The following is a 24,677-nucleotide window of genomic DNA, read 5'->3' as shown; positions in this document are numbered from 1 at the left end:
ATTTCAGAAGCGCCACTCGGTTAGGCGGCTCGCCAGAAGTTTACCGAAACTCGAATGCTATCCATATCCCTCAATACCTTTGCTTTTATTTTATTTTCTTTCTTTCTTTCTTTCTTTCTTTCTTTCTTTCTCGAGAAAAAAAAAAAAAAAAAAAAAAAAAAAAATATATATATTTTTTTTTTTCCCATATTGATTAAAATATAAATTGCACTTCATTATACATATTTATTATTTTATTTGTATTTTATTTGTATATATTTTTTAATTATTATTACGTTTTTGCGCTTTAGAGTATATGTTTTTAAATAATTGATTCGGTCTCTGGAGCAAAGCTATATTCACCCATCACGGAAAACGAGGACAGTGCTGCGCTTAACTGGAGGAGGGAGCGGGCGCCATGACAACGCCCTCAAACCAATAACGTAAAGCGATGAAGGACGTCGTAAATACTGACTGCTCGGTGTTGGAAAGAGTCGGTCTTTGTGGATCGTCGTTAGTGCTGGAGATCAGCAGCAGTGTGTGTGGAGACCGCGCTCGATCAAACTCCTGTTCTCGACAGATCTGGATAAGAACGAGAGTCCTCCTCCAGAAGTCTTGCACATGATTCATATAAGAGATTGAGAATTAAAGGCTTGACCAGTGTTTATGTCTCTGGCTAGGTTGCTTACCGGCTGAACTCCTAATGGAAAGAGCGTCTGAGTTTGTCTGATGTGAGCCGCTGAGCGTCTGGGATACAATGTTTCTTCCTTCGGAGCGTCTCACGCGCTACAGAGTACAGCAGCGCGAGCGCTCCAGCCTGAACAATAGTAACCGAGCCAGAGACTCGCTCCTGCAGGACTGACTGAAGAAACTCGCAGGTTTGTTGGCAGCTTTCTCTCTGTTGAAACGTCTTTCGTCCAGTCAGTTCACGTTTGGTGGTCGTTTCTTAGTTTCTAGACACAGTGTTTACTCAACAAAACCTCGACATATCTGGGAAAAGACTCGGAAATTCATTTTTATTATTATTTTAGTGTCTCTTTTGTGAATGCATGTCGTTTAGAACCGTTCAATCTCAATAAAACATTTTCTACAGCCAATAATCACATTAATTACGAACGCCTGAAAAGATTTGGGAACCTAGCTAAAGACTTTATTTGTTTTCTTTTTTTTTTTTTTTTTACAAAGAAAGACAATACGTTTCATGAAATTAGATATATGTGTGAGACGTATCTGTAAAACTCATGTCAAGTCTAATTGAAAAGACAAGTTATAACTGATGTATCATGCTTTGCTCTCATCTTGTATTCTGCTCAGGAGATCATGAAGTAGGTTTCAGATTTCTTGGCACTGATCTGACACTTGAAATAACAACATGATATGATTTAGATGCTGACCTCGGAGCAGTCTACAAGATCTCTGGATTATAATGTGATTTACTAAGCATTAACACTTATTGATAAAGCCGAGATTTTTAGGAGTATGGTTAACGGTGTGTTTATCTTATTAAAAGACTGTATAGAGACACAAGACCGTATAGATTTTAGGTTAAATATATGAAGGTGTTTTAGTCGCTGTAACTGGTCTTCATTTCTTTCACCTTCTCTAGTTAGTTTTGATCAGTCCTGCGAAGCGACATATTCCTTTTTAAGAGTAGTCTTGCATATGATATTATGTTAATAAACAACGCTGTCAAACAAAATACTGCATAAGAATGCCATTTAGCACGTTACATCTTAGTTCATCTGGTTTATATCAGTATTTGATCGACTACCCAATTATTATTCTTTCCAAGAACACCACATGGTTTTATTTTAATAAAAAAAAATAGACCTTACAATTGTTATTGTTTGCCTCTTTGCCACCTCTGTCTGTGGAGTTATGCTGTAACTTGATCATTAATTTGTCAGGACGCAGTGTATGTGAGAAAGCTACACCTGTATGATGAACCGCAGCTCACAACATCAAACTCACTATCAAGTGTTTACATCATATTAAGCCTTATTTTTAAAGATATGCATCTTGCATAACCACCAATAGTATGACAAACAAGACATCAAGCCTTTTCTGACAACTTTAGTTTTATCAAGATACTCTAGGCTATGTATACTATGAAGTTTGAAAAGGTGAGTTTTAATGCACCATCCTAATGAAGTTAAGACATCATGCTGGCGGCTGACAGAAAGGCGTCTGGTTGCATAGAAATTTTGAACACTGTGAACATTGTGTTGGATTTGACTGAAGCATTTGTTCGATTTTCTCTGTACAATACACTCATTTGCCTAAATAAATTGCATACACTGGGATTTGTGTTAATTCTCTGGGAGTTGTTTCAAAATATCCTGATCGAGAGCTTTTAGAGCAGCTATAGATGCGTCGTAACCACATCAGTGAGATTCAGGTGTCAACTTTGAATGGGAATGCGGTTAATCAGTAATTTAGAGTGTTTTTATTTGTGAGTGTGTGAAAGAACTTGTTTCCATTCATCATTGTCTGCGCGGGTTGCTGGACTGAGGCGGCTCAGTTGTGGATGACTGTTTTTGTGATCAAACATTATTGACTCCTGCAGTCGATAACCTTGGCAACTGCAGTTCTTCACCCGGGCGCCTGCAGCTCAGCATGTTTAAAGCTAATGACAAGGCCATTGTGAAATGCTTAATGTAATTTGAATAAAGTTAACAAAATCCACTCAGTACAGTCTCAAACTTAGATTCAAAGTGTTAAAAATTAGGGGCCTGGCTGAAAAATTGTTATTATCTTTAGTCATTTGATGATATTAAATATATAGCTCTATTTAGCCTATGTGTTTGTTCTGAATTGGATTAAAAAAAAGGTGATATTTATTTATTCTTCAGCCAGAGGAACCATAATTTCCGCTAGACAGCCATTGTTACCAAGGACGATCCAAATGTTTATAGTTGGCATGAAATTAAAATGTTATTGAGTACGTTATTAAACTTTTTGCAAACCATCCATCCAAGGCGCCGTCACTTTGATTTCCCAAGCAACAACGGTGTAGCAGTTATGCCATGGTGAAAGTTTGAGCAAAACATGCTAACTGTTCTGCCTTTGGCTGCACAGACGAGCACAGAACACTATTTAGTCCCAGCCTCAGAGACAACAGAGCAGTGGATTTATTGATTTATTTACTGTATACTGCTGCCACACAGATCTAAAATAATCATGCAATTTATTTCCCAGCTGTTTACCTTCACAGGCATAACTGACTGATTTTGTAACTTGTGTGTTTTAACGTTAACTTGTGCGTGAATTAGAACTTAGTTTACTCACATGCTGTGACAGCAGCTTTCTGTCCATGTGCACTCAGAAAACCGTATATCAGAAGTTTAAACTAATATGGTTTAAAACTATAATTTCAGAGCGATAAACTTGATAATCAGAACCAAAACAGATGTTTTTAGCAGGTACGAGCTGAAAGGGCACAGCTCTACTCGGGAAAGGGGGCGGGAGCAGCAGCTAATTTGGATTTAAAGAAACAGGCACGAAAATCAGAGTGTTTCTTAAGAGGGATTTGTGACATCAGTCACAGAAATGTGATTCTGAAGATAAACATTAATTTTATTTAGAATTATATGCACTGATGAATCATTCACAATATAACCAGTTATGTGAGTTAAAGAAATAAAGATTTAATTATGTTTTACACTGACTACCAAATAAATGCAATCATTCAAAACGTTGCATATATTGGGAGCAAAATCCAGTGCTAGCTCATTATCCCTTGAGTTCCTCTTCAGAGCCAGTTTGTTCCTTTGCGCTGACTCTTCTAAGATACTGTGCAACCTTTGTTTTGGCACATTCTGAGCTGCTTTTTGGTGTTAAGTGGCATTCGGTGGCCCTCAGGCCTGGGTTTCCTAGTTTTCTCCACCGCCTGAACGGTGGGTGAGAGGGAGGAGATACTTTGAGTAATGGAGTGGTAATTCAAAACAGAGGTCTGTGGGCAGAATGAGGTTGTTGGAAATGAAAACATTTCATCAGTGAAGTTGGAGTAAATTTGTCTGTTTGTGAATGGGCCCATCTGGTTTTCTGCATCATTGTTTCTCAAACTATTTGTCTTGTACACCTCCATAGACCTATTAGTATAGCACAAAACTACCTTAATTAACACCGAACCAGAAATAAGTTAATTGTGATAAAAAAACAGCATTGTAACCTACTTCTATTCAGTGTCTTTATATAGCGAGATAAATCTCCCCCTGGAACTGCAGAAGAGCCTCCCTGGGGCACACGTACCCACAGTTTGGGATTATTGTTCTATTGCGTTAAAGGCCTTCAGGTTGAAATATGAGAAGCTGATCATTTACTGGAGTAGCTTAAACCATTTGGAAGGGCTTGTAAGGATGTTTGAGAAAAGTACAATTTAATTCTCCTGTCGTTTTCGGTTTGCATGAGTCTTGATCTGAATCATACCCCCACAGGCTTATCCTACTGAAGTCTGAAATGAGCCCTATAAATGTCAAAGTGAAAGAATCAGCAGGAACCTTTGCAAAATGCTTTCGTTTTCCCCACCAAACCTTTCAACATGTCATTCATTTAAAAGAGTCCCCTGCGTCCTGAAATATTATGATTGAGTTTCCGTGACTGTGGGTGGACATGGACCTGACTGCTGGAGCGAGAACTCCTTAATCTGGTGCGGTGTGAAGCAGGCAGCGCGTGCAGTGAAGCTTGTTTGCTTTCGCTCTGCCAATCTGTACTCAAACCAACGGCAGTGCATCACGTAGACCAAGGCTTTTCTTGACTGCCTCATTTTTCCTGAAGAGAAATGTGCACAGTTTATCTTTGTTTCTGCTCAGTGAGTGAAAAACCAGGATGTCATTCTGTTAAATGGTACGCAGAGATCATATCGTGTTCAGTTGTTTTATGAACGTTCAGTAAATCTAGTCCTCTGTAATAGGCAGTATGCACATACTTCTTATCAAGATCTGTGTTAGCCCTCTTGCTTTTGCTGCATTACAAGTGAATTATTTCCCAGGTGTCCAAACCTTAATTGCTATTATATTTATGTACTATAAATGAGTCTTTTCCTGTAGTTATGTTTTGTCCTCATTGGAGCCTGCAGTTATATCCAGCCAGTGCTCTTACACATGGAACATACAAAACCATGTTACGTGTCCAAAACACACGATTCTACTTTTTATTTATAACTGTGATGTAAAATAAAGTCTATGGGCTTCAATATGTCCCACTCAGCACAGGAAAGAACATTGTGCTTGTCAGATAATGTCATGGGATTTTTAAGCGTAATGTATAGCATTTTGCTTAATAAAAATGTAGTCTGTTTTTAGGACTATTAAGATGTTTCACATCGGCAGTAGAACGTTTGCATTGATTAGTGTTACATTAACTTTTGATGAGAATTTAATGAGAATTGCAAAAAAGTTGAACATCTGGGCAGTGCAGATTTGTAGGGAAAATGTTCTTTAATTGTCAGCTGTCAAAAAGCAACTCTTAATGGTCCTAAAAATATTCCAAATACTTTTGTCGTCATTTTTTTTCGATGTGAAATATGACCAGGACATGGTTTAGTAGGGTTGGGTATTGATTGAATTTTATCGATTCCGATTCTTTTAGATTTAAGTGTGATTAAATAATATCAAACATTTATCCTGTGTCTCTTTTTTGCAAACCATATTATTGGAGCTGAATACCATGGACAAAAAATCAACAGGGTACATAAAAACTGGACTCTTTAAGAGCTGTTTGTGTGCAAAATAGAACTGCATGATTCTGGATAAAATGAGTATTTTTATTTTTTTCCCCCATTGGAAGTTGTGGTTGTCTCGTGATTCTGCAGAAAAAAAAAAAATTAGACAACTAAACATCACATGTAATTTATGAATGACTCACTCAGGATGTACTTGTTTCATTACTGGATGAATCGGTGTCCTTGAACAAATCTCTTGTATGTTTCAAAGACAAATACATTTTAACAGACCCTTTTCGCCACTTACATTGGATACACCAGTAGTCGATAAATCGTCATTTGAAGTGTCAAATTACTTTCAAAAGGAGATTTACTCTATTGTAATCACTACCTTACATATCAGAGTTTAGGCTATATCTGAACTATACATTTTATAACAGTGCTTCTATGATTTGAATGTTTGTAACACATAAATAATGATACTGTGTGTTTGGAAAGACTGTGAAGCGGTTTTGTATACATGACAGCTGCTCTCTTTAGGTCAGCAGCAGCGCGAATGCAGATTGAAATGTTCAAATCCGCTGCATGGGCTAACCAAGTGATCACAACATTGTGATCACGTGCCAAAGGTTGAGGAATGAAACAGATGAATCATTGTAATTTAGGAATATAATTGATCTATTAAATTAATGTCATGTTGGTGGTGACACCTCTCTTGCAACATGTTTAGCTATCACAGATATTATACTTAGCTTTTTTTGGCTTCTGATCGCTAATGTAGAGAAACTTTGGAGCGATTAGATTAGCGAGCAAGGTCCTGGCAGATCGCTAGGTCACACCTGTCCTCACAGATGAAGGAAAAAAAAAAAAAGCGTATAGGAATCGATAGGCGGAATCGAAATTTTAATTTGACAACAAGTATCCGATTCTGGAATCGATTTTTGATTCCCAACCCTATGGTTTAGTGAGATTTGCCATTTAACACCACTGTTGGATAAGGGCTTTGCAGGACTGATATGAGTTATAATTTCTGGTGTCGATTCTCTCTTCCAGCCCCCAGCAACTCGGATCTCACTAGGTCAATTAAAATGCACAGAAATTCGTCAACATGCTTGCTAATCACACTGAAACGTCTACTAATGAGCACAGCCCTCGAAAGCCATCGCTTTTAATAGGCATGGTGTAATGAGCTTTAATTGAAAATGACTCATTTGCATGGTAAGCGGCCATATAAAGAATTTGGTACTATGGGTGTGATTTTCTGCATGGAAACTGTACTTGGGTGGTAATAGCCTGTTTTACCATAGTCTAAATATGACTGAGAGTACTAGGACAGCAACAGGTTTCTGCCTCATTTGCATGACTGTTGATGTGCTTTATCTGTACCAGTGACACCCCTGCGTCAGATACATTCACACGGTGCTCTTTACGGCGCTGTTTCACCTCCCTACATTACCTTAGTGACACCAGGCTTTTTCAAAGAGGAATCATCAAAGAAAGATTAACTTACCAGGGCAGCTCTGATCAAAGGTTAAACTACGCTCTGCACGACTCTTCTGGTAATACACAGAGGAGCGCATTCATTTGAAAGAAGAAAGAGTCTCACTTTTATTTGCAGGTGATGGAAACAATCATATGGTTAATGGTTTCTGTAACATACTTTGTTTCAGAGGTGCCGTATTTTTCTTAATGTTTGTTAACTTTTTAAAGCACTCAATTTGCCTCAGTTTTTTTTAAACTAACTTTCTTTTTTTTTTTTTTTAATCCTTAGTTGTTAGGAGCTATTCTGAGGGAAATATGAGCCAGCACAGTCTGGTACAGAGTGTCTCGCCGTTTATTGGTCTGGCAGAAATCCATCTCGTTACAGTTCGGAAAGCAATGCATTCGCTCAAATGACCTGAACATTTCCAATTTGTTAAACATTTTAAAACAACACACAATCTTGGTTTTGATTGTGTGGTAAAGGTTTATACCCTGGGAAAGAAGAAATTTCAGGCTGCGAGAAATGGAAAGTAGCTGTTCAAATAGTCTGAATTTGTCCGTAATAGGAAATTGGCATGTTCTTTGTTCCATGCTGTAGCGCTGGTAAAATGCATCTTAATATAATGTTTGTTCTTTTTTGTGTGCTTCTTTGCAGGCCAGCTTTTATATGCATCGACACTGTGCACTCCAGAGCAATGCAAGAATGTCTTAGCCCAGCGAGCACTTGCAAGGGGGGACTCTGCTAGTTTTCTCAGCACTAGTGATGGAGATCCATTGAGTCCTGTCCCTGACACTATTCATTGTCCTTTCCCCCTTTACCCCTGCCCTGTCTGGCTAGTGCACGAACATGCTGCGCTTCCTCCCACTCAAGCTTGGCCGTTTGTACCGGTGTCTGAAGCTACTCTTTGTCATTGGGCTGTTTGTCATCCTGCTGATGAACACACACAACCTCTTCGCCTCTTTCCAAAAGAATGAACTCACCGACCGAAGGTTCATCAACCTCAACAAGTGCCCAGCCTGCTTTGGCACCAGTTGGTGTCGCAAGTTCATGAATGGACAAATATCCTTCGAGACATGGGGTCGCCTTCGCTTCCTGGATGTGTTCAATGTGAAAAACGTTTTCTTTGCCCAGTACGGGGAGCCTCGTGAGGGTACACGGAGGATTGTACTCAAGCGTTTGGGCTCCAATCAAGAGCTTACTGATATTGACCAGAAGATCTGCAAGCGGGCAACGGGTCGACCTCGTTGCGATCTTATCCAGGCCATGTACAAGACTGAGTTTTCCCGACTTAATGGGGACGTCCGACTTCTAACCCCAGACGTTGTGGAAGGCTGGTCAGACCTTGTTCATTGTCCGTCCCAAAGACTGCTGGACAGAATAGTCAGGAGGTACGCTGAGACAAAGGACTCTGGAAGCTTCCTCCTCAAGAACCTTAAGGACACAGAAAGGATGCAGCTGTTGATGACCTTGGCTTTCAATCCAGAACCCTTAGTGCTTCAGGTAGGCTTTTTTGTGTTGTCTACTAACCCATCTCTCTCTGATAGAATCCCTGGGCCTGTAATATATAGTCTGGGTTATAAAAACCAGATCATAACGTATGCTCTTGAACTGCCCTTGATAATTCCTCCAGTGGAATAGAACCTGTCAGTTTGGTGGGCTGCAAATAGGCTAAAAAATGCTGCTGTAAATTATAGGGTGTGCTACTTTCCCTGCCCCTCTGTTTCCATTTCTGGCTGTGTAGTTTGCAATACAAAATTCTCGAGTTTGAAGTCCTGCCCCTGTGATCTTGAAGGACCTCAACTGGGAAGTGTTTAATTGCAGTCTTATAAGCCAAAGCTGATGGGTTTGATTTGCCTTAATGCATATTTTAAAGATTTCTGAATTATGATTAAAACATAATGGTCTTTACGATTTTATTTCTTAGACTGTGTTTATCGCCTTAAGAGCTTGAAGATATCGCAAAAGCTGCCTTACAGAATAGGCTGGTTTCCTGTAAGTACAGTTAAAATGTTTCTAATGAAACACTGTACTGTTTTTGCTCTCGTTTCAGTGTATTTTCTCCTGACAATACCATGCTACTTGCCGTCTTGACATGGCAATGATAGTTAGCACCACTATCTGACCAATTTTCAATACTGATTTACAATTGGACGATCGATTTCAATTTCACTTGTCATTGACCGCAGCTGGTAAATGCCCAGAACAACAAAAGAACACCAGGCCTGTGAAGACATTCGGTTTCTTGCTGACCTCTAATCTATCACAAGGTCCTGACACCCTCTGGCATTTGCTAAACAAAGGGGAGATCAGCCCAATCTATAAAATCTGATTAGTTGTGTGTGGTCCCTGTCATTCGGCGCCTTCCTCTTTTGTGTCTCTATTTGTTTTTCACTCTCTGTTGCTTCTTCTGCAGTGCCTCTCTTTCTGCCATCCAGATAAAGTTTGTAATGCCATTACATATCAGTTTAAAGCACCCTGTGATTTATTATCCAATCCTCCGATCCACTTTCAGGATCTCTTCTCTTTCCGTCTATCTGTGATTCTGCCCATCATTATTCTCTTTGAGCTGTTCCTGTATGTTTTCCAGTGCTCATAAATAGTTAATTCTGTCTTGAACTTGTGAACCATTGGCATGGGAAATCCCTTCCCCCTGGGAGTACTCTGGATAACCTGAACCCTCAGAGCACCAGAGGAGCTTCCAGGAGACTATGAAGGGTGGTTTAGTGCCTTTGGCTGTTCCTTACACACACACACACACACAAAATGCTGTAATATTTCAGGAACTGAAGGAAATGAGTGGTTTTGCACCAACTCATAAAGAATTGATGGCATCAATGCTTAGTGTATACCAATTCAGGGAAGATTCTCTTGTTGTTTTATAAGGCTAGCCTTTCATTGTTGTGAACCTTGCAACAAGGTTATTTTTGTAAACGAAAACAAAACTAAAACTAAGACGAAAATGATTGATGAAAAAGCTATTTCGTAAACTGAAATAAAAAAAAATTTCAAAATATTTGAAAAACTAAAACGAAACGAAACTAACAGTTGTTGAAAAACTAACTATAAATAAAGAAAATAACATATTCAAATATGAGATTTATTGTAAAATAGGATTGCCAGTATTATTGAATTTCTTTAGTTCCCGTTATGATTTATGCGCGGCTGTTCACGGAAAAGTGCAAGACACGACAATTACAATATCATGATTATGGTTAAATAAGAAAAAATACATTTAACCAAATTAGGCTACATTTATTTTAAAATTAAATATCTCAAAACACCATATGACATTAAGTGCAACTTGTGTAGATTTATTTAGTAAAAAGGCTTGACTGCTTCCTTTTTGGTGTATATTTGTATACTTTTACCACCTAATCAATGACATCATGCGTTAATTGTGTTGCTAAACGTTTACCTCACTAAGGTTAAATGGGTCATATGATGCGATTCAAGTTTTCCTTTCTCTTTGGCGTGTTACAAGCTGTTTGTGCATAGATAAGATCCCTGAAGTTGCAAAGACTAAAGTCTCAAAACCAAAGAGATGTTCTTGATCAATGTTAAGACCCTGCCACGTTCTCCTAAAACGGCTCATTCAAACACGCCCCACATGTCTAAGTCACGATGTGGAAATATTTGCGTAATGCCACCCAAATGTTCACGCAAATAAAGAAGGCATGGTTTCAGTAACAGCAGTAGTGTTGATCCAGCCATGACAGGGAGACACTGTGTTTAGGCGGAAGCAAAAGCACTAATCATTAAGATTACTTACAACATAACAGCACAACCCAGATGTTATCACAACGCATTTTATAGACGACAGTTTTGTGAACCTAGGAGAGGAGGTAAATCTGACTTTGCTATGACAATCTGGCGCTTCTGAATCAGTGACTGTTAGTATGTTTGGTTATTAGTTTAAGTATTTGCTATTAACTGTTCAAATGCGGAGTTTTGCACATTGTGTGTGTGTGCGCGCATGTGTGTGTGAGAGAGAGACAGGATAACCTCACAGCACATCAGCTATCTTAATCGCAGCTTGTGTGCAAATACATACGAGCTTCATCACTGTGTCTGTCACGCGACTCTGTTCCCTCTCGGGGTTGAACTGATGGTAAAACTAAGGACATTATTAACTGTCTTTACTTTTATTTTGAAAGCTGAAGCTCGCGATTATGGAAAGGGGCGTTACATTTCCAACGAGTGCTTGTGGTGTCCGGCCAATCACAATGCACTGGGTCAGTTGGCCAATCAGAGCAGACTGCGGTTATCGGAAGGAGGGACTTTGTAAAAAACGAAGCGTTTGAGAGAGGCAGGGCATAGAGGACCTACAATAATGTACAGTATTTGAAAAATAATGTGTTTTTTGAACATTAAAGCATGTCAACATATTCTGTTACACCAAATACACAAATTAATGATCTTTTAAAAAAAGCATCATATGACGTCTTTCTTTGGCCTTCACTCTGGGAGTGATCTGTTGATTCTGTTAAACTTGAATTAAAACTGAAACTGAAACTAAGCTATATTAAAGCCTAAATAAAAATGTGTTCACAAAATAAAAACTAAACTAAAACTAACAAAAATATTAAAGAAACTAACAAAAACTAAATCATATATATATATATATATATATATATATATATATATATATATATATATATATATATATATATATATATATATATATATATATATATATATATAGCAAATTTGAAAACTATATTAAAATAAAACAAATTTCAAAATTCAAAACTATAATAATAATAATAATTAGTTACATTTATATAGCGCTTTTCTGGGTACTCAAAGCACTTTACATAGAAGGGGGCAATCTCCTCAACCACCACCAATGTGCAGCATCCACCTGGATGATGCGACGGCAGCCATATTGCGCCAGAACTCCCACCACACACCAGCTTACTGGTGGAGAGGAGACAGAGTGATGAAGCCAATCAGTGTATGGGGATGATTAGGAGGCCATGATGGTCAGAGGCCAGGGATTTGGCCAGGATGCCGGGGTTACATCCCTACTCTTTTTCGAAGGACATCCTGAGATTTTTAACGACCACAGAGAGTCAGGACCTCGGTTTAACGTCTCATCCGAAGGACGGTGCTTTTTACAGTATAGTGTCCCCGTCACTATACTGGAGCATTAAGACAGACACAGACCACAGGGTGAGCACCCACTGCTGTGCTCACTAACACCTCTTCCAGCAGCAACCTAGTTTTACCAGGAGGTCTCCCATCCAGGTACTGACCAGGCTCAACCCTGCTTAGCTTCAGTGGGCAACCAGTCTTGGGCTGCAGGGTGATATGGCTGCTGGTATAATAGCCTTGCGGTGCTAGAAACTACTGTGGTGGTACAGTGATGATATCAGATTATAATTATCATATATTTACTCATTCATACACATAAGTTTGAGGAAGCTGCTTTAAAATAGTTTGGCAACACAATTTCAAAGTCTCTAAACTACAGGCAATATACTCCTAAAAAGGTACTTTGATTATTTAAAATATACTAATGAAAAGTAACTACAACATTTAAACTATTTATGTGTGCAATATTTTGATGTATTTACCTTCAGTTAGTGTGCCAGCATTAAACAGAGACGTGTTAACTACTTACAATGAATACAATTAGAATCTAGTCTCTGGGACTTCACAGACCTGCTGTACGATAAAAAAAGACAGTTTATGGGAGTGTATTACCTCGCTTGGTTGTAAAGCTTGTTTAAACGCAATTTATAAACAAATATCAATGTGAATTTTTTTTGTGCTGCGTTGCTAATTTTAACAAATTCCTTGGTAATAAGATAGCTATACACAAATTATTTTAAGCAGCCAAGCTATTGCCATGTTTGACAAATTTAGTTACATACGTACACTGCATGTATAGTAGTATTTACTGTATGTGGTCTTGTAAGATACTTTAAAGAATACCACAAAATTAGCATCCTTCCAAGTCCAAAAAAAAAAAAAAAACAATGCCAGAGTGCTGTGGTATATGTCAATTTAACATAGCAATATTATAGTGTTTTATTTCTTTATGCATATTTTTGTACTGTAATTAAGCCATCCATAATCACCTCATTTTCTGAGAATGAATTCAAGCAGAACTAGTTTTTCTCTCACAAAATTTCTCACTCCCACTTCTTTTACTCTGAATTTTTGTAAAATAGCATGACGCCATTCACCGCTGCTTCAGTTTCCAATCTACTGTGAGGTTTCTGGCAGGAAAGTGGCCCTTCCTCTCAGCTGTGTGAGAAAACCAGCCTTTTTTTGTTGGTGGAAACCAATCCTTAGCGCTGTTGTAAGGTTGGCCCACAACATGCTCCCTTTTTCTGTCTGCTGAATTCACAGTGCTGCAAGTCACGTGGAAAGCAATTTGTCCCAAAGGAATAAATATTTTTAGAAAGCAATATGATGGCCAGAAATAACGAATTGCGTGTGATATGATAAACCTTTGTTTTAAAAGGCCCATGATCCTGCCATGAAATGCTGAAGCCAACCGTTGTATTTATTTTACACTATTCACGTAAACTGTAAAATTGTCCTCTTTCAAGCAGCCCGATTTTAGCCTTTAAAGCAGCATTATGCTTTGTTCTCTGCTGATTTCTTGAGTAGGTTGAGGAGATTCTGTGACCCACATTCTTTGCAGAGATGGTTATTAATTCACTTTCATAAGCCGATGTTCCCTGCATTTTATCTTCTGTCTTGTGACGCTGTGATGCATGAGGTCATGTTCGACAGATGTAGAGGCTAGTTTAGGTCACCTTGCTAAAATTTAGCCAGGAGCATGTTACTTTGTTAACAGCCCCTGCGTTAGCATAGGCTCTGCCTGCTCAGCCAGCTTGACAACAGGACATGACAGGTCTGTGGGGTTAACGCAGTCAAGGGTGCAGTGCTTGCCTCCAGAATGGTTGCTTGTCGAGACGCTCCTCCCTGCACCTGACATAGTGTGTGAGCCCAGCTGGAGAAAAAAAATGGCAAAACGGTACTTCTGAAAGCTCCTCTTGGATTGTGGAGTCAAATGAGGGCAGAGTTTTGATGAAGTAAGATAGCATTGAATAAAAACTGCATTAAAGGGTTTCGATCACAGCCAGTCAATTGCCAATTAGCAAATGATGTTTAAGCCACTACATTTGCACATTTATTGCATGTGTATTGCAAACCATAACAGTAATAATCCTGTTCATTTATTTTTTTTTTCCTTCTCTTTGCTCTCTTCTACCATTGTTATGAGTTTTTGCAGGCTAGGTAGGTAATGTTAGGTAATTTAAACACTGAATAAGAATTACATTTACACAAGGAGCAAAATTGCATTAGATATTAAGTCTTTTCAGAAAATATATATTGCATTACGTTTATGTTCTTACCCTTTTGCAATGACTAAATTTAGTGAGGATTATGCTCAAAACAACAACAAACTACTGTAACTACATTGTAGACTTCAGTTAAAGTAATAACAACCAAGAGCAAGAACATCATGTGCAGAGAACATCATGTGTGCTGCTTTATGGGATGAGTCAGTTTTCATAAGCACAGTCTTTTTTTGGTGGTTTGGTGGTTGTTTAAATTCAAGGATGATGCCCTTGCAGAAAATGAATGCCAAGTTATTTTTCTGCTCGAGTGGTCACTGGTGCCTCCCACACTTTTTCAATCCTGTCAGCTAATAAAACTCACACCTTCTAAATGGAGATGTAGTTTGTATGGTGGTCCAACTGATCAACAAGAAACGGATGTCTGCTCACCACCTCAAGCGTCTCTCACAGGTGTTTCATAAGGTGACCTGTTCACATTTTAGAGGTAACATTCGGGTGTACTACATAGCTGTACTAAATAAAAGGATGTAACAAGTTAAGAGGGGTTTTGTTTGAGTGTACTCAGTGGGACATAATCTATTTCCAAAATTATATCTCATCGAAAACAATTTTAGGTATAGGATGGTAGCTGTTTACTTCCATTTCTATTTATGTATGCATGTAAATATTTATTTATTTATTTACATACTATGAAAGTCAGTGGCTACCATCTGGTTACCAATGTTCTTCAAAATATCATATTTTTGTGTTCAACAACTGAAAGACATTCGGTGATGATTAAATGACATAATTTAAATTTTTTGAATGAAATATATATGTATGCCTTTAAAGACCTTGCTTGTGCTTGTTCAAAAATAGACCAGTAGACTGAGTATACAGAACAAAACATTCAACACTTTATATCTCCTTCTCTTCACTTGTTCTTGTTCTCAGCTGGTGGATCGGTGGTCTGTAATCTGGGATGGGATGCAGAGAGGGAGATTTTGGGGGAAGGGGTGGAGAAAAGTCTGCCAAGCTGTAGAATAAGCACGGCACCCCGCAGGGACGAGCTCTCTCTGTAGACTGACTCTGTTTTAAAATTTAATGGCCGAGCAAAATGCCAGGCGGGGGCTGTTCTGCTTCCACGCCTGCGTGGCTGACCGCAGGTCAACAATGGGGTTTGAGGGAAAAGGGCAGATGTTTAATGTGAAGAACAAAACAACTTGCGTTTATTTCTTCCTCAACAGCCCTTTAAATTGGCTTATCAGACTGTGTAATATGTTTCACAGCCAGTGAGAGGATGTTTTCATCCACATTGTTTTTTCTTGCATTTACTGTAGCATTTCATCACTGCTTGTCCTGACATGTTTGTTACAGATCCCAGGGATTGACGACTGGAGAAAATGTGGAGAATTTCACCAGACCCTGGCAGAGCGTTTTACATGAGAAAGGCGGTTATAGACGGTTACACGTGAAACACTGGGCGGGATGACTGCTAATTACTGTTATCTGTAATGTGAAATGTTTAGGACTGCAGTTAACATCTATTTGGGTAAACGCACACATCTGCATGCCAAGCTAATGAGATCCCTAATCTAAAACTCATCCCCCACCCTACCAGACTGGAAGATGCTGTAAACTGCATTGTGTTTTATTGTTTTGCAAGCCACATAAATATCATTAAACATTCATATTATACTAGATGTTATACCAATTCCCAATTTTTCCTTTTTTTCCCCATCAGATAATCAGCTAATGTCTTTTACTGCAGCTCTAAAGCCATATTTGGCTCCATAACAATTGTGTCGAGAACAGATTTCAACTTGGTGGATCTGGCAGTATTTAAAATTATTACTATTCCGTCTGTGCTGATAGCCTCTTGGGCAGCACACCAATGTATTGTGCTTTGGGCGTCCCAGCTCATGGACCTTTCCCAATCCCCTTTCCTGATATATAAAGTTCATCAAAGTTGCCCTAGACCTGTTTTCAGATGGAGCAGCATTTATTACACAAAGCCGTAGTTCACTGACAAGCTATCCAATATCGTGTTCATTATCGGCGGTAAATCGATGAACACGATATTGCGTAGCTTGTCGGCGAACTACGGCTCTGTGTATTAAATGCCGCTCCATCTGAAAACAGGTGATGGAGATTTACTATTAATCACAGAACCGGCTGTACTGACGAGATGCGCATGATCATCGCATTTGATTATTTGCACAGCCCTAGCATATATACTCAAAAGTGGCAAGTGTCAAATGCAGAATTGGACTAGCATGGGAAAAGCAAATGAAACACTAAAACATCAGTTACATTTTTTTTTTTTTTTCTTAATTTGGCATAAAATACAGTGTCATTTTCAGTAATCAAGAATCGCAGACAACTTATCTTGCGCATGAAATCACCCACACACCAACCAAACAGTGAGAACCCAAAACAATAATGACGATTCCTAGCAATAGATCTTAGGTGCCAAAGCTGTTCTGGATCTGCTCGCCTGAATCCCTCTGTAACTGGTACAGATTTGCTGACAATTGCCATAGTATCACAAAAAAATTATTTACGGAGAGTTACGTATGTATTTCAAACATTTTCTTATGTAAGCCTTATGTTACACCTGAAATGAAAAGGGAATTTATAGTAATGTTAATATTTAGTCCGTCCATGAGTTCATTCTCTCAAATGGGTTGGCTATGCAAAGCTTATAGACAGAACGCTGCTGTGATATGGTATCAGCATATTGCGCACCTGTTTTTAGAGGGTTTTGCTCCAGCAGAGAATCTGCTATTGGCACAAATTTTTATTATACAAGTGTGTTTTAAAAAGAACTCTGGCTGACACATTAATATGTTTAAACTAGAGCAATGAAATAGTGGGACCATATTATCTGTTACGGTTGTTTTAATGGGTTAGCAGGTGTTGGTTGACACAACAGCAGCATTAGAAGACAATCAGACAAGCCAACAACAAGAAGTTTGTGATGGAAATGTTATTGGGCCAACAAATTAATTCTGTGACTGATCCAGTACAGGATAAGATGAAGCACTAACAAGAACATCTGCTTAATGATGTTCGTGCCATGCTGTTAAATTAAACATCAGCGCATATTTCCAGCCAATTTCACCTTTGACATTTTTACCTATATTTGCATTTCATACGGAATAATTAAAAGGCATGTTAGTCACGTATCATAAGGCCATCTCGATCTTCAGTATACTCTCTAACCGTATCTGACTAATTCAAAGATTCCAGCGTCTCTAATGAGAGCCAATCATGTTTTGTAGGTGCTGTGGATTCTATATAGCTGCCCAGCAATTCCCTTGATTAACAAAGTTTATTAAATGCAGAATATCGTAATTGGAGTTCCACAGGAATGGTGGATTGAATGACAATTCTCCATTAATCTAAAATACTCATGCATTCTATTAATACTATCATTCAGATAATGAAATATTAATTAACATATATTTTTGACAAAAACAAATCCCAACGTAATGGTTCTCTACGTATATCTAGAGAAGGTATTTGCATTTAAAAATACATTTCTTAGTCTGTCACAACATTTATCCTGTAAGAAGAAAGTCAACCAGGCTGAAAAATATCTTATTTTTCATCATATATAAATACAATTTGGGTAATTAAGTTATTATTAAATTAAATTATACACTACCATTTTTTGAACAGTAAGAGTGTAACAACGTTCATAGATTCGGGAAGAAGGAGGCGGGAACCGGCAAACATTTAAATATTTAATAACCAAAATAAACAAAAGTAAAAGTACAGCGGCAGCCCCTCACGGACGACTGCCGCACACAAAATACAAAACTAAAATCCAGGCCTGGTCCTCTCTCGTCTTCCACTGTCGTCACTCCTCCTTTTATCCTTCCGGAGCTCCTCCGTGGGACTCGAGACCGGTGAGTGTCGCAGGTGTCGCTCATTATCATTAACTCCACCGGCCTCGCTCCGTTCCCACGGCTCTCGGCCCCGCCCCACTCACCACATACCCCCATCGCCCCTCGCAGGCCGGGGGGTACCCTCGAGACTGCGCTCTACTCCCCCCGTCAGGGCGGCCGCGGCGTACCTGGGGGTACGGACAGACGAGGCGAGAGAAAAGGAGACGGAAGGATGAGGAGTGACAGAGACGAGAGAGGGGAGAGAGGAAAAAAAAATAAAAATTCGGTCCGGTTCCCCGGACACACTGCTGGTTGGTCCTCAACCAGCTGAGAGGCTCTCACTCGCAGTGCCATGCGATGGTACTGGACCTCTTTGGTGGACGGCTCGACGCTCCGCCTCCTGGCGGACGGCGATGGCTCCTCCGGTCGAGGGCAGCCGGCAGCGAGTCCCCCATTCCCTGCTCCTCCCCCATCATGGCGGATGGCAGCAGGCTCCGGCCACTCGGCGAATGGCGCCGACTCCTCCGCTCCCTCTCGGACTGCAGCCCCCCTCCTCGACCCAGGAGCACGGCAGCGAGTCTTCCGTCCCACCTGATGTTCCATCGCTCCAGCACCACCGTCGCCTCGGGCAGCCAGCGGCCGTCCCCGCTACTCCCTGCTGCCCGATCTCCTCAGCACCGCGATCCCCCTCAGCAGCGAGGGCTCTCTGACAGCGTGTCCCTCCTTCCTCCCGGGTTTCGGCACCAATGTAACAACGTTCATAGATTCGGGAAGAAGGAGGCGGGAACCGGCAAACATTTAAATATTTAATAACCAAAATAAACAAAAGTATAAGTACAGCGGCAGCCCCTCACGGACGACTGCCGCACACAAAATACAAAACTAAAATCCAGGCCTGGTCCTCTCTCGTCTTCCACTGTCGTCACTCCTCCTTTTATCCTTCCGGAGCTCCTCCGTGGGACTCGAGACCGGTGAGTGTCGCAGGTGTCGCTCATTATCATTAACTCCACCGGCCTCGCTCCGTTCCCACGGCTCTCGGCCCCGCCCCACTCACCACAAAGAGTTTTAATGTTTTTGTTGTTGTTTGTCTCTTCTGCTCACCAAGCCTGCATTTATTTGATCCAAAATGCAGCAAAAACAGTAACATTTTGATATATATATTTTAAGTAATAGTAATGTTTTCTATTTTAATACATTTTAAAATGTAATTTATTCCTGTGATTTCAAAGCTGAATTTTTAGCATCATTACTCCATTCACATGATCCTTCAGAAATCATTATAATATTCTGATTCGCTGCTCCAAAAATATTATTATTATTATTATGAAAACAGCTAAGTAGATTTTTTCAGATTTATTTGAATAGAAACTTCACAAGAACAGCATAAATATAAATCTTTTGTAACATTAGAATTATGTACGCATCATAAATGTCTTTATCATCAGTTTTGATGTATATACCGACTCCAAGCTTTTAATGGTATTTTGTACAATGTAACAAAAGCTTTTTATTTCAGATAAAACCTGATCTTTCTATTAATCCGAGAATCCTGAAAAATGTACTCAACTGTTTTAAATATTAAAAAAAAAATAAGTAAAACTTAGTCACAAAATAATTAACATGTAAGCATTAGAATGTTCATTACATGAAGGATTTCAATAAAAAATATAGTTGTTAAACCTCAACAAATGTTTTATAAAAATTAATATTTTAGTTTAGATTTTGACGCTCCCTCGTTCTGTTGTACTCTGTGGTTAATGCACACATACACTCAGTGATTTAATGAAGTCTTTGTTTAATAGGGTCTCGCTTACAGCCAGGATAAACCTTTTTGAAAAATGATAATACTCTTGGGAATTTACAGATAAGAATATAAAGGAAAGCACATTAAATGACAAATTCTGTCACATGAAAAAAAGTCATATTTGGGTGAACTGTATATTTCTGTATATTAGTACAAATTGCAGTTATCTGACAAAGCTTGTCAAAGAAACACAATTCGCACACTTTTTTTTTTTTTTCATAATTACATGTGTGGGGTCAGATTGCAGAAATCACATTGGTCAACAATAGTCTTAGCAAATTGTTATCTGACCCAAAGATCCACTCTTACACAACAGAGCTGCTCTCATGCGAGATGCTGTTTGGAAGGGCATGACATTGTAAAAACTGCAGGTTTACTCTTTTCATCCTCTCCTCTGGAGGAAAGCCATTTGTCTGAGGCTGTTTCGTTTTCAGCAGGGTGAGATTCTGTGGAGATCTGCTGGGCACACGCTTTCTGTCTTATCCTCTCTTCCTTATGTTCTCTGTTTTTTTCATCCTGCCGGTTTGACCATTTTTATGATTTATTAAATAGGTATGACATTTAGCCAATATAAACTTTACACAAGTCACAAATACTTAATACCTTAATTGTTATGGTGTTATTATGGGATTGGGATGCCTGTGATTTGAATCGGGCTTCTGAGTTGCACATTTCAAAACCCATTGAAATAAACAAGACGATACTTGTATGTATTTATGTATATGGGTTCAATTCAGTTGCATGCATACAATTTGGTATATAAAAGAAAAAGTAGCTGCTATGTAAATTAAAGGACATTATCAAAACCGATTAAACAACTAAACAATTTTACCCCACTCCACTCTTCACAATGATATCTACAAACAACTTGCTTCCATAAACAGCTCATTCATTCTGATCTTTATAATTAAGTGCTAGTTAGCAAAATCACATTAACACATGCTAAGACTCTCACTATACACTTGCATGTAACTAGTCATACAACATGCAGTATATATAGTCTTTAAGTTTTGCTGATCATCCTCAACCTAACCACAGGCTCTACTCTTTACCATAATGGTAACACTACAAAACCAAAACCTAAGTACTAACAACTTATGTCTCCCTGTGTTTTGTGCAAAACACACAAAATAACACTTAATTTCAACATTTATTTTCCTTGTTGTCTGATGCAAAGCATGCTGGGAACTAGAAAACTCAATCATTTTAAGTTCAGCTTACTACAACAACATATTGAATTTACAGAACTTATTTCAATTAAGTCCAATGAGCTTTCATTATTATTTGAGTTAAATGAACTCATTTAATTTCATTCCTTTCACTGTTCGGTTTTACAGTGTATAATAGCAAAAATAACCTGATTATTTTCAAGGATACATGTCAGGAAAGAGTGATGAAAAGTCATGCACAACCCTTTTGATCAGAAACCTTGGCCAAACATTCAAGTTCATTTCAGGAAAAAAAAAGTGTAATTGAATATAGCTCCTTTCAAGAAATGACAGTGGAGGGAGAAAGCCACTGGTTATTGTGTGGATAAGAATGGAAATTTCCCACTGATCATTCTGAGCGGCCACTGTATCACTTTAGGTGGAGTTGTGCTCCCTCAGCACTTCTTAATGCCACCAATTAACACGCTCTCTCTCTCTCTCTCTCTCTCTCTCTCTCTCTCTCTCTCGCTCTCTCTCTCTCTCTCTCGCTCTCTCTATCTCTCGCTCTCTCTCTCGCTCTCTCTCTCTCTCTCTCTCTCTCTCTCTTGCTCTCTCTCGCTCTCGCTCTCTCTCTCTCTCTCTCTCGCTCTCTCTCTCTCTCTCTCTCTCTCTCTCTATCTCTTGCTCTCTCTCGCTCTCGCTCTCTCTCGCTCTCTCTCTATCTCTCTCTCTCTCTCTCGCTCTCACTCTCTTGCTCTCTCATAAAATAGATGTTTCTTAATAAAAAAAAAGAGAGAGAGATAAAGGGAAAGATTTCCACCCAAGCACCTCTTTTTATTAATATTAAAGTGTAGTCAATGTTAAATGAGACCCCAGTTTCCAATTTATTTTGCCACTTCAACGCCTCATCGGTAAAGTTAATAACTCCTGGATACTGGATTAGAGTTTTAAGTGCACTGGGGGAACAGATATCCTGTGTTCAAGAGAGAACAGATATGTGTGCTAACATGACAGTGGCAAAAATTTAAATGAGTTACAAAAATTTGATTTCAGTCATAACGTCATTCTAACAGCTACTACTACTAATACAGTTAAAACACTTGGAGTTAGTAAGATTTTTATCTTACTAACTTTTCTGCTCATTAAGGCCGATCAAAAATACAGTTGAAAAGGTAAATATTATTGCAATATAAAGTAACTGTTTTCTATTTTAAATACTTTTAAATTGTAATTTATTCCTGCGATGAAGAGCTGTATTTTCAGCATCGTTACTCTAGTCTTCAGTGTCACATGATCCTTCAGAAATCATTCTAATATGCTAACTTGCTGCTTCATAAACATTTCTTATTTTCAATGTTGAAAACAGTTGTGCAGCTATCTTTTTTTGGAAGCAGTGGTACTTTTTTCAGGATGAAAAAGGAATCTTTGGTTATAATTGTTCTACAGCCACTTTTGATCAATTTAATGCATTCTTGCTGAATATATTTTTTTGTAAAAATCTTTTGAGCAGTAGTGTGTGCATGTAATGTATTGTAATCAATTTTATTTTTATATGTTTATAAATGGTCAAATATGTAATCTGTATATTCACATGTTAAAACAATTAACCAATAACCATTAACACCCATTTGGTCAGAGTCAGCACAGGAAGAGTTTAACATATTCCAGTGGAGTGCCATCCCCAAATTTTGACAATTCTGTCAGCTGGCCCAAAATTCTCTCTCACACTGGCCCTAGTCCACTCAGCCGTCTTTGAGTCCCAGACTGACAGCTGCTGATGCATGAACTACATAAAAGCGGCTGTAAATGTGATGCCGAACAGCCTCAGGGCCTCCTTACGCAGGTCTTTTTTTGCTAAAGGCCACCCTTAACCCTCATTAACAGAGCAAGACTTCAACAAAGCCCATCAAAAAAGCGATTGGCCTGCTGTTTCTCCATTCAAATCCCTCTCATTGAGGTCTGCGAGGTGTTTTCCTCCCTTCTCCATGGAACCCCCCCCCCCCCCCCCCCCTTCTTTCTGGAGAGCCCCTGGTCAAACCCACACAGGAAGTGTGCTGGGAATGAGCAGCGCTGTGAGGCTGCTGATTGACCCAGTTCTCTTATAGAGTATTGACCGCCTTACTCCCAGACTTCTTGCCTGCTTCCGCTTTGCCTCACGCTAATTACTAATATCAGAGTGAGCTAATATTGTTATTATTGCACACTCCATTTTATACTGCTTTGGAACAAATTGGATTTGTAGAAATTGTTGGCACGGTTTAGTGCTGATTAGAGGGAGTGTGTGTTTTGTTTACCGCCTGGATTTGTTGGCCTAACTGGAGCATGGCCTGATAGTTTGAGTCTTATCTCATCTGTCTCTTCTTAGAGGCCGTGGCTAGAGTCAAAAGGCTTTAATAGTGCAGCTTCAAAGCTGTCTAGCTTCTGCATGTACACCGCTGATAGAATGACAGATGGACAGGAAGACAAGGAGGATGGGGTTGTCACAAAAAAAAAAAAAAACTGATGATGGATAGTCTCGTTGTTGTTGTGTAATGAGTGCACTGCAATGTGTTTGTGGGTCACAATACTGGTCATACAGTAATGAGCTACATGGTTTTCATGACCTCATTAGGTTGAGTTTATTTCAGTTACAAATAATTATGAATATTTAGCATTTTTGCAATTTTGTGAAGAAAAAAAATACACAAGCTTTGGAAAGGTTGTCTGATTGGCTGTGATTGCATCATGTAATGCAGCAATTTTATTTCAGTTTAGCACAGTCAAATAGAACAAGAAAAAAATTATAATAATAACAATAACATGCCACTTATTTATTTTTTTTGAATCTTTTAATTTATTTAAAAATTTTAATTTGCATATAAAAAGTCTTGAATACATATCTTCTATTATAAACATGTTTTAAATTTCTAAAATAATGTTTTATCATTTTGGGGGCGACTGTCTAGATGATATGAAGAAAAAGCCTGATTAAAAAAAATGACATTCTTGAATAGAGTACTTTGGGATAATATGCTGTTATTAGTGAAGCAGGATTGTTCAAATATTATAAATAATCAAATCAAAGTCATGTGGTATGACCACTGAGCAGAAACATAAAACAGGTCATGTTTCTTAAAATATCAGATGATTTGTTTTTGTTTATGATATGCACAATTAATTTAGTTTTTAAAAAATAAACAAATAAAAATAAAATAATAATAAAAAATATTTATGATTAGAATTAGGTCTTTTATATACCTTTACAAAATATTAGTGTGTGGCATTTTATTTATTTAAAAAAACAATTATATATATATATATATATATATATATATATATATATATATATATATATATATTAATAAAAAATAAAAAAACATATATATATATATATATATATATATATATATATATATATATATATATATATA

The 24,677-nt window shown here is 38.4% G+C and overlaps 1 protein-coding gene across 1 annotated transcript in view; it reads left to right on the top strand.

The window, feature by feature from the left end:
* The first annotated feature begins 462 nt into the window (after nt 1-462).
* Nucleotides 463-24,677, top strand: part of LOC306863227 (divergent protein kinase domain 2A-like) — a 36,537-nt gene continuing 12,322 nt past the window's right edge. The window contains exons 1-2 of the mRNA XM_079406467.1: nt 463-857; nt 7,779-8,624. Of these exons, the coding sequence (XP_079262593.1) occupies nt 7,971-8,624 (654 nt within the window). The 5' untranslated portion in view covers nt 463-857; nt 7,779-7,970. The remainder of the gene's footprint in view (nt 858-7,778; nt 8,625-24,677) is intronic.

Source organism: Barbus barbus (assembly GCF_936440315.1).
Source record: "Barbus barbus genome assembly, chromosome: 44".
NCBI lineage: Eukaryota > Metazoa > Chordata > Actinopteri > Cypriniformes > Cyprinidae > Barbus > Barbus barbus.
The sequence above is the reverse complement of the archived record's forward strand: the minus strand, read 5'-3'. Positions and strand labels throughout refer to the sequence as shown.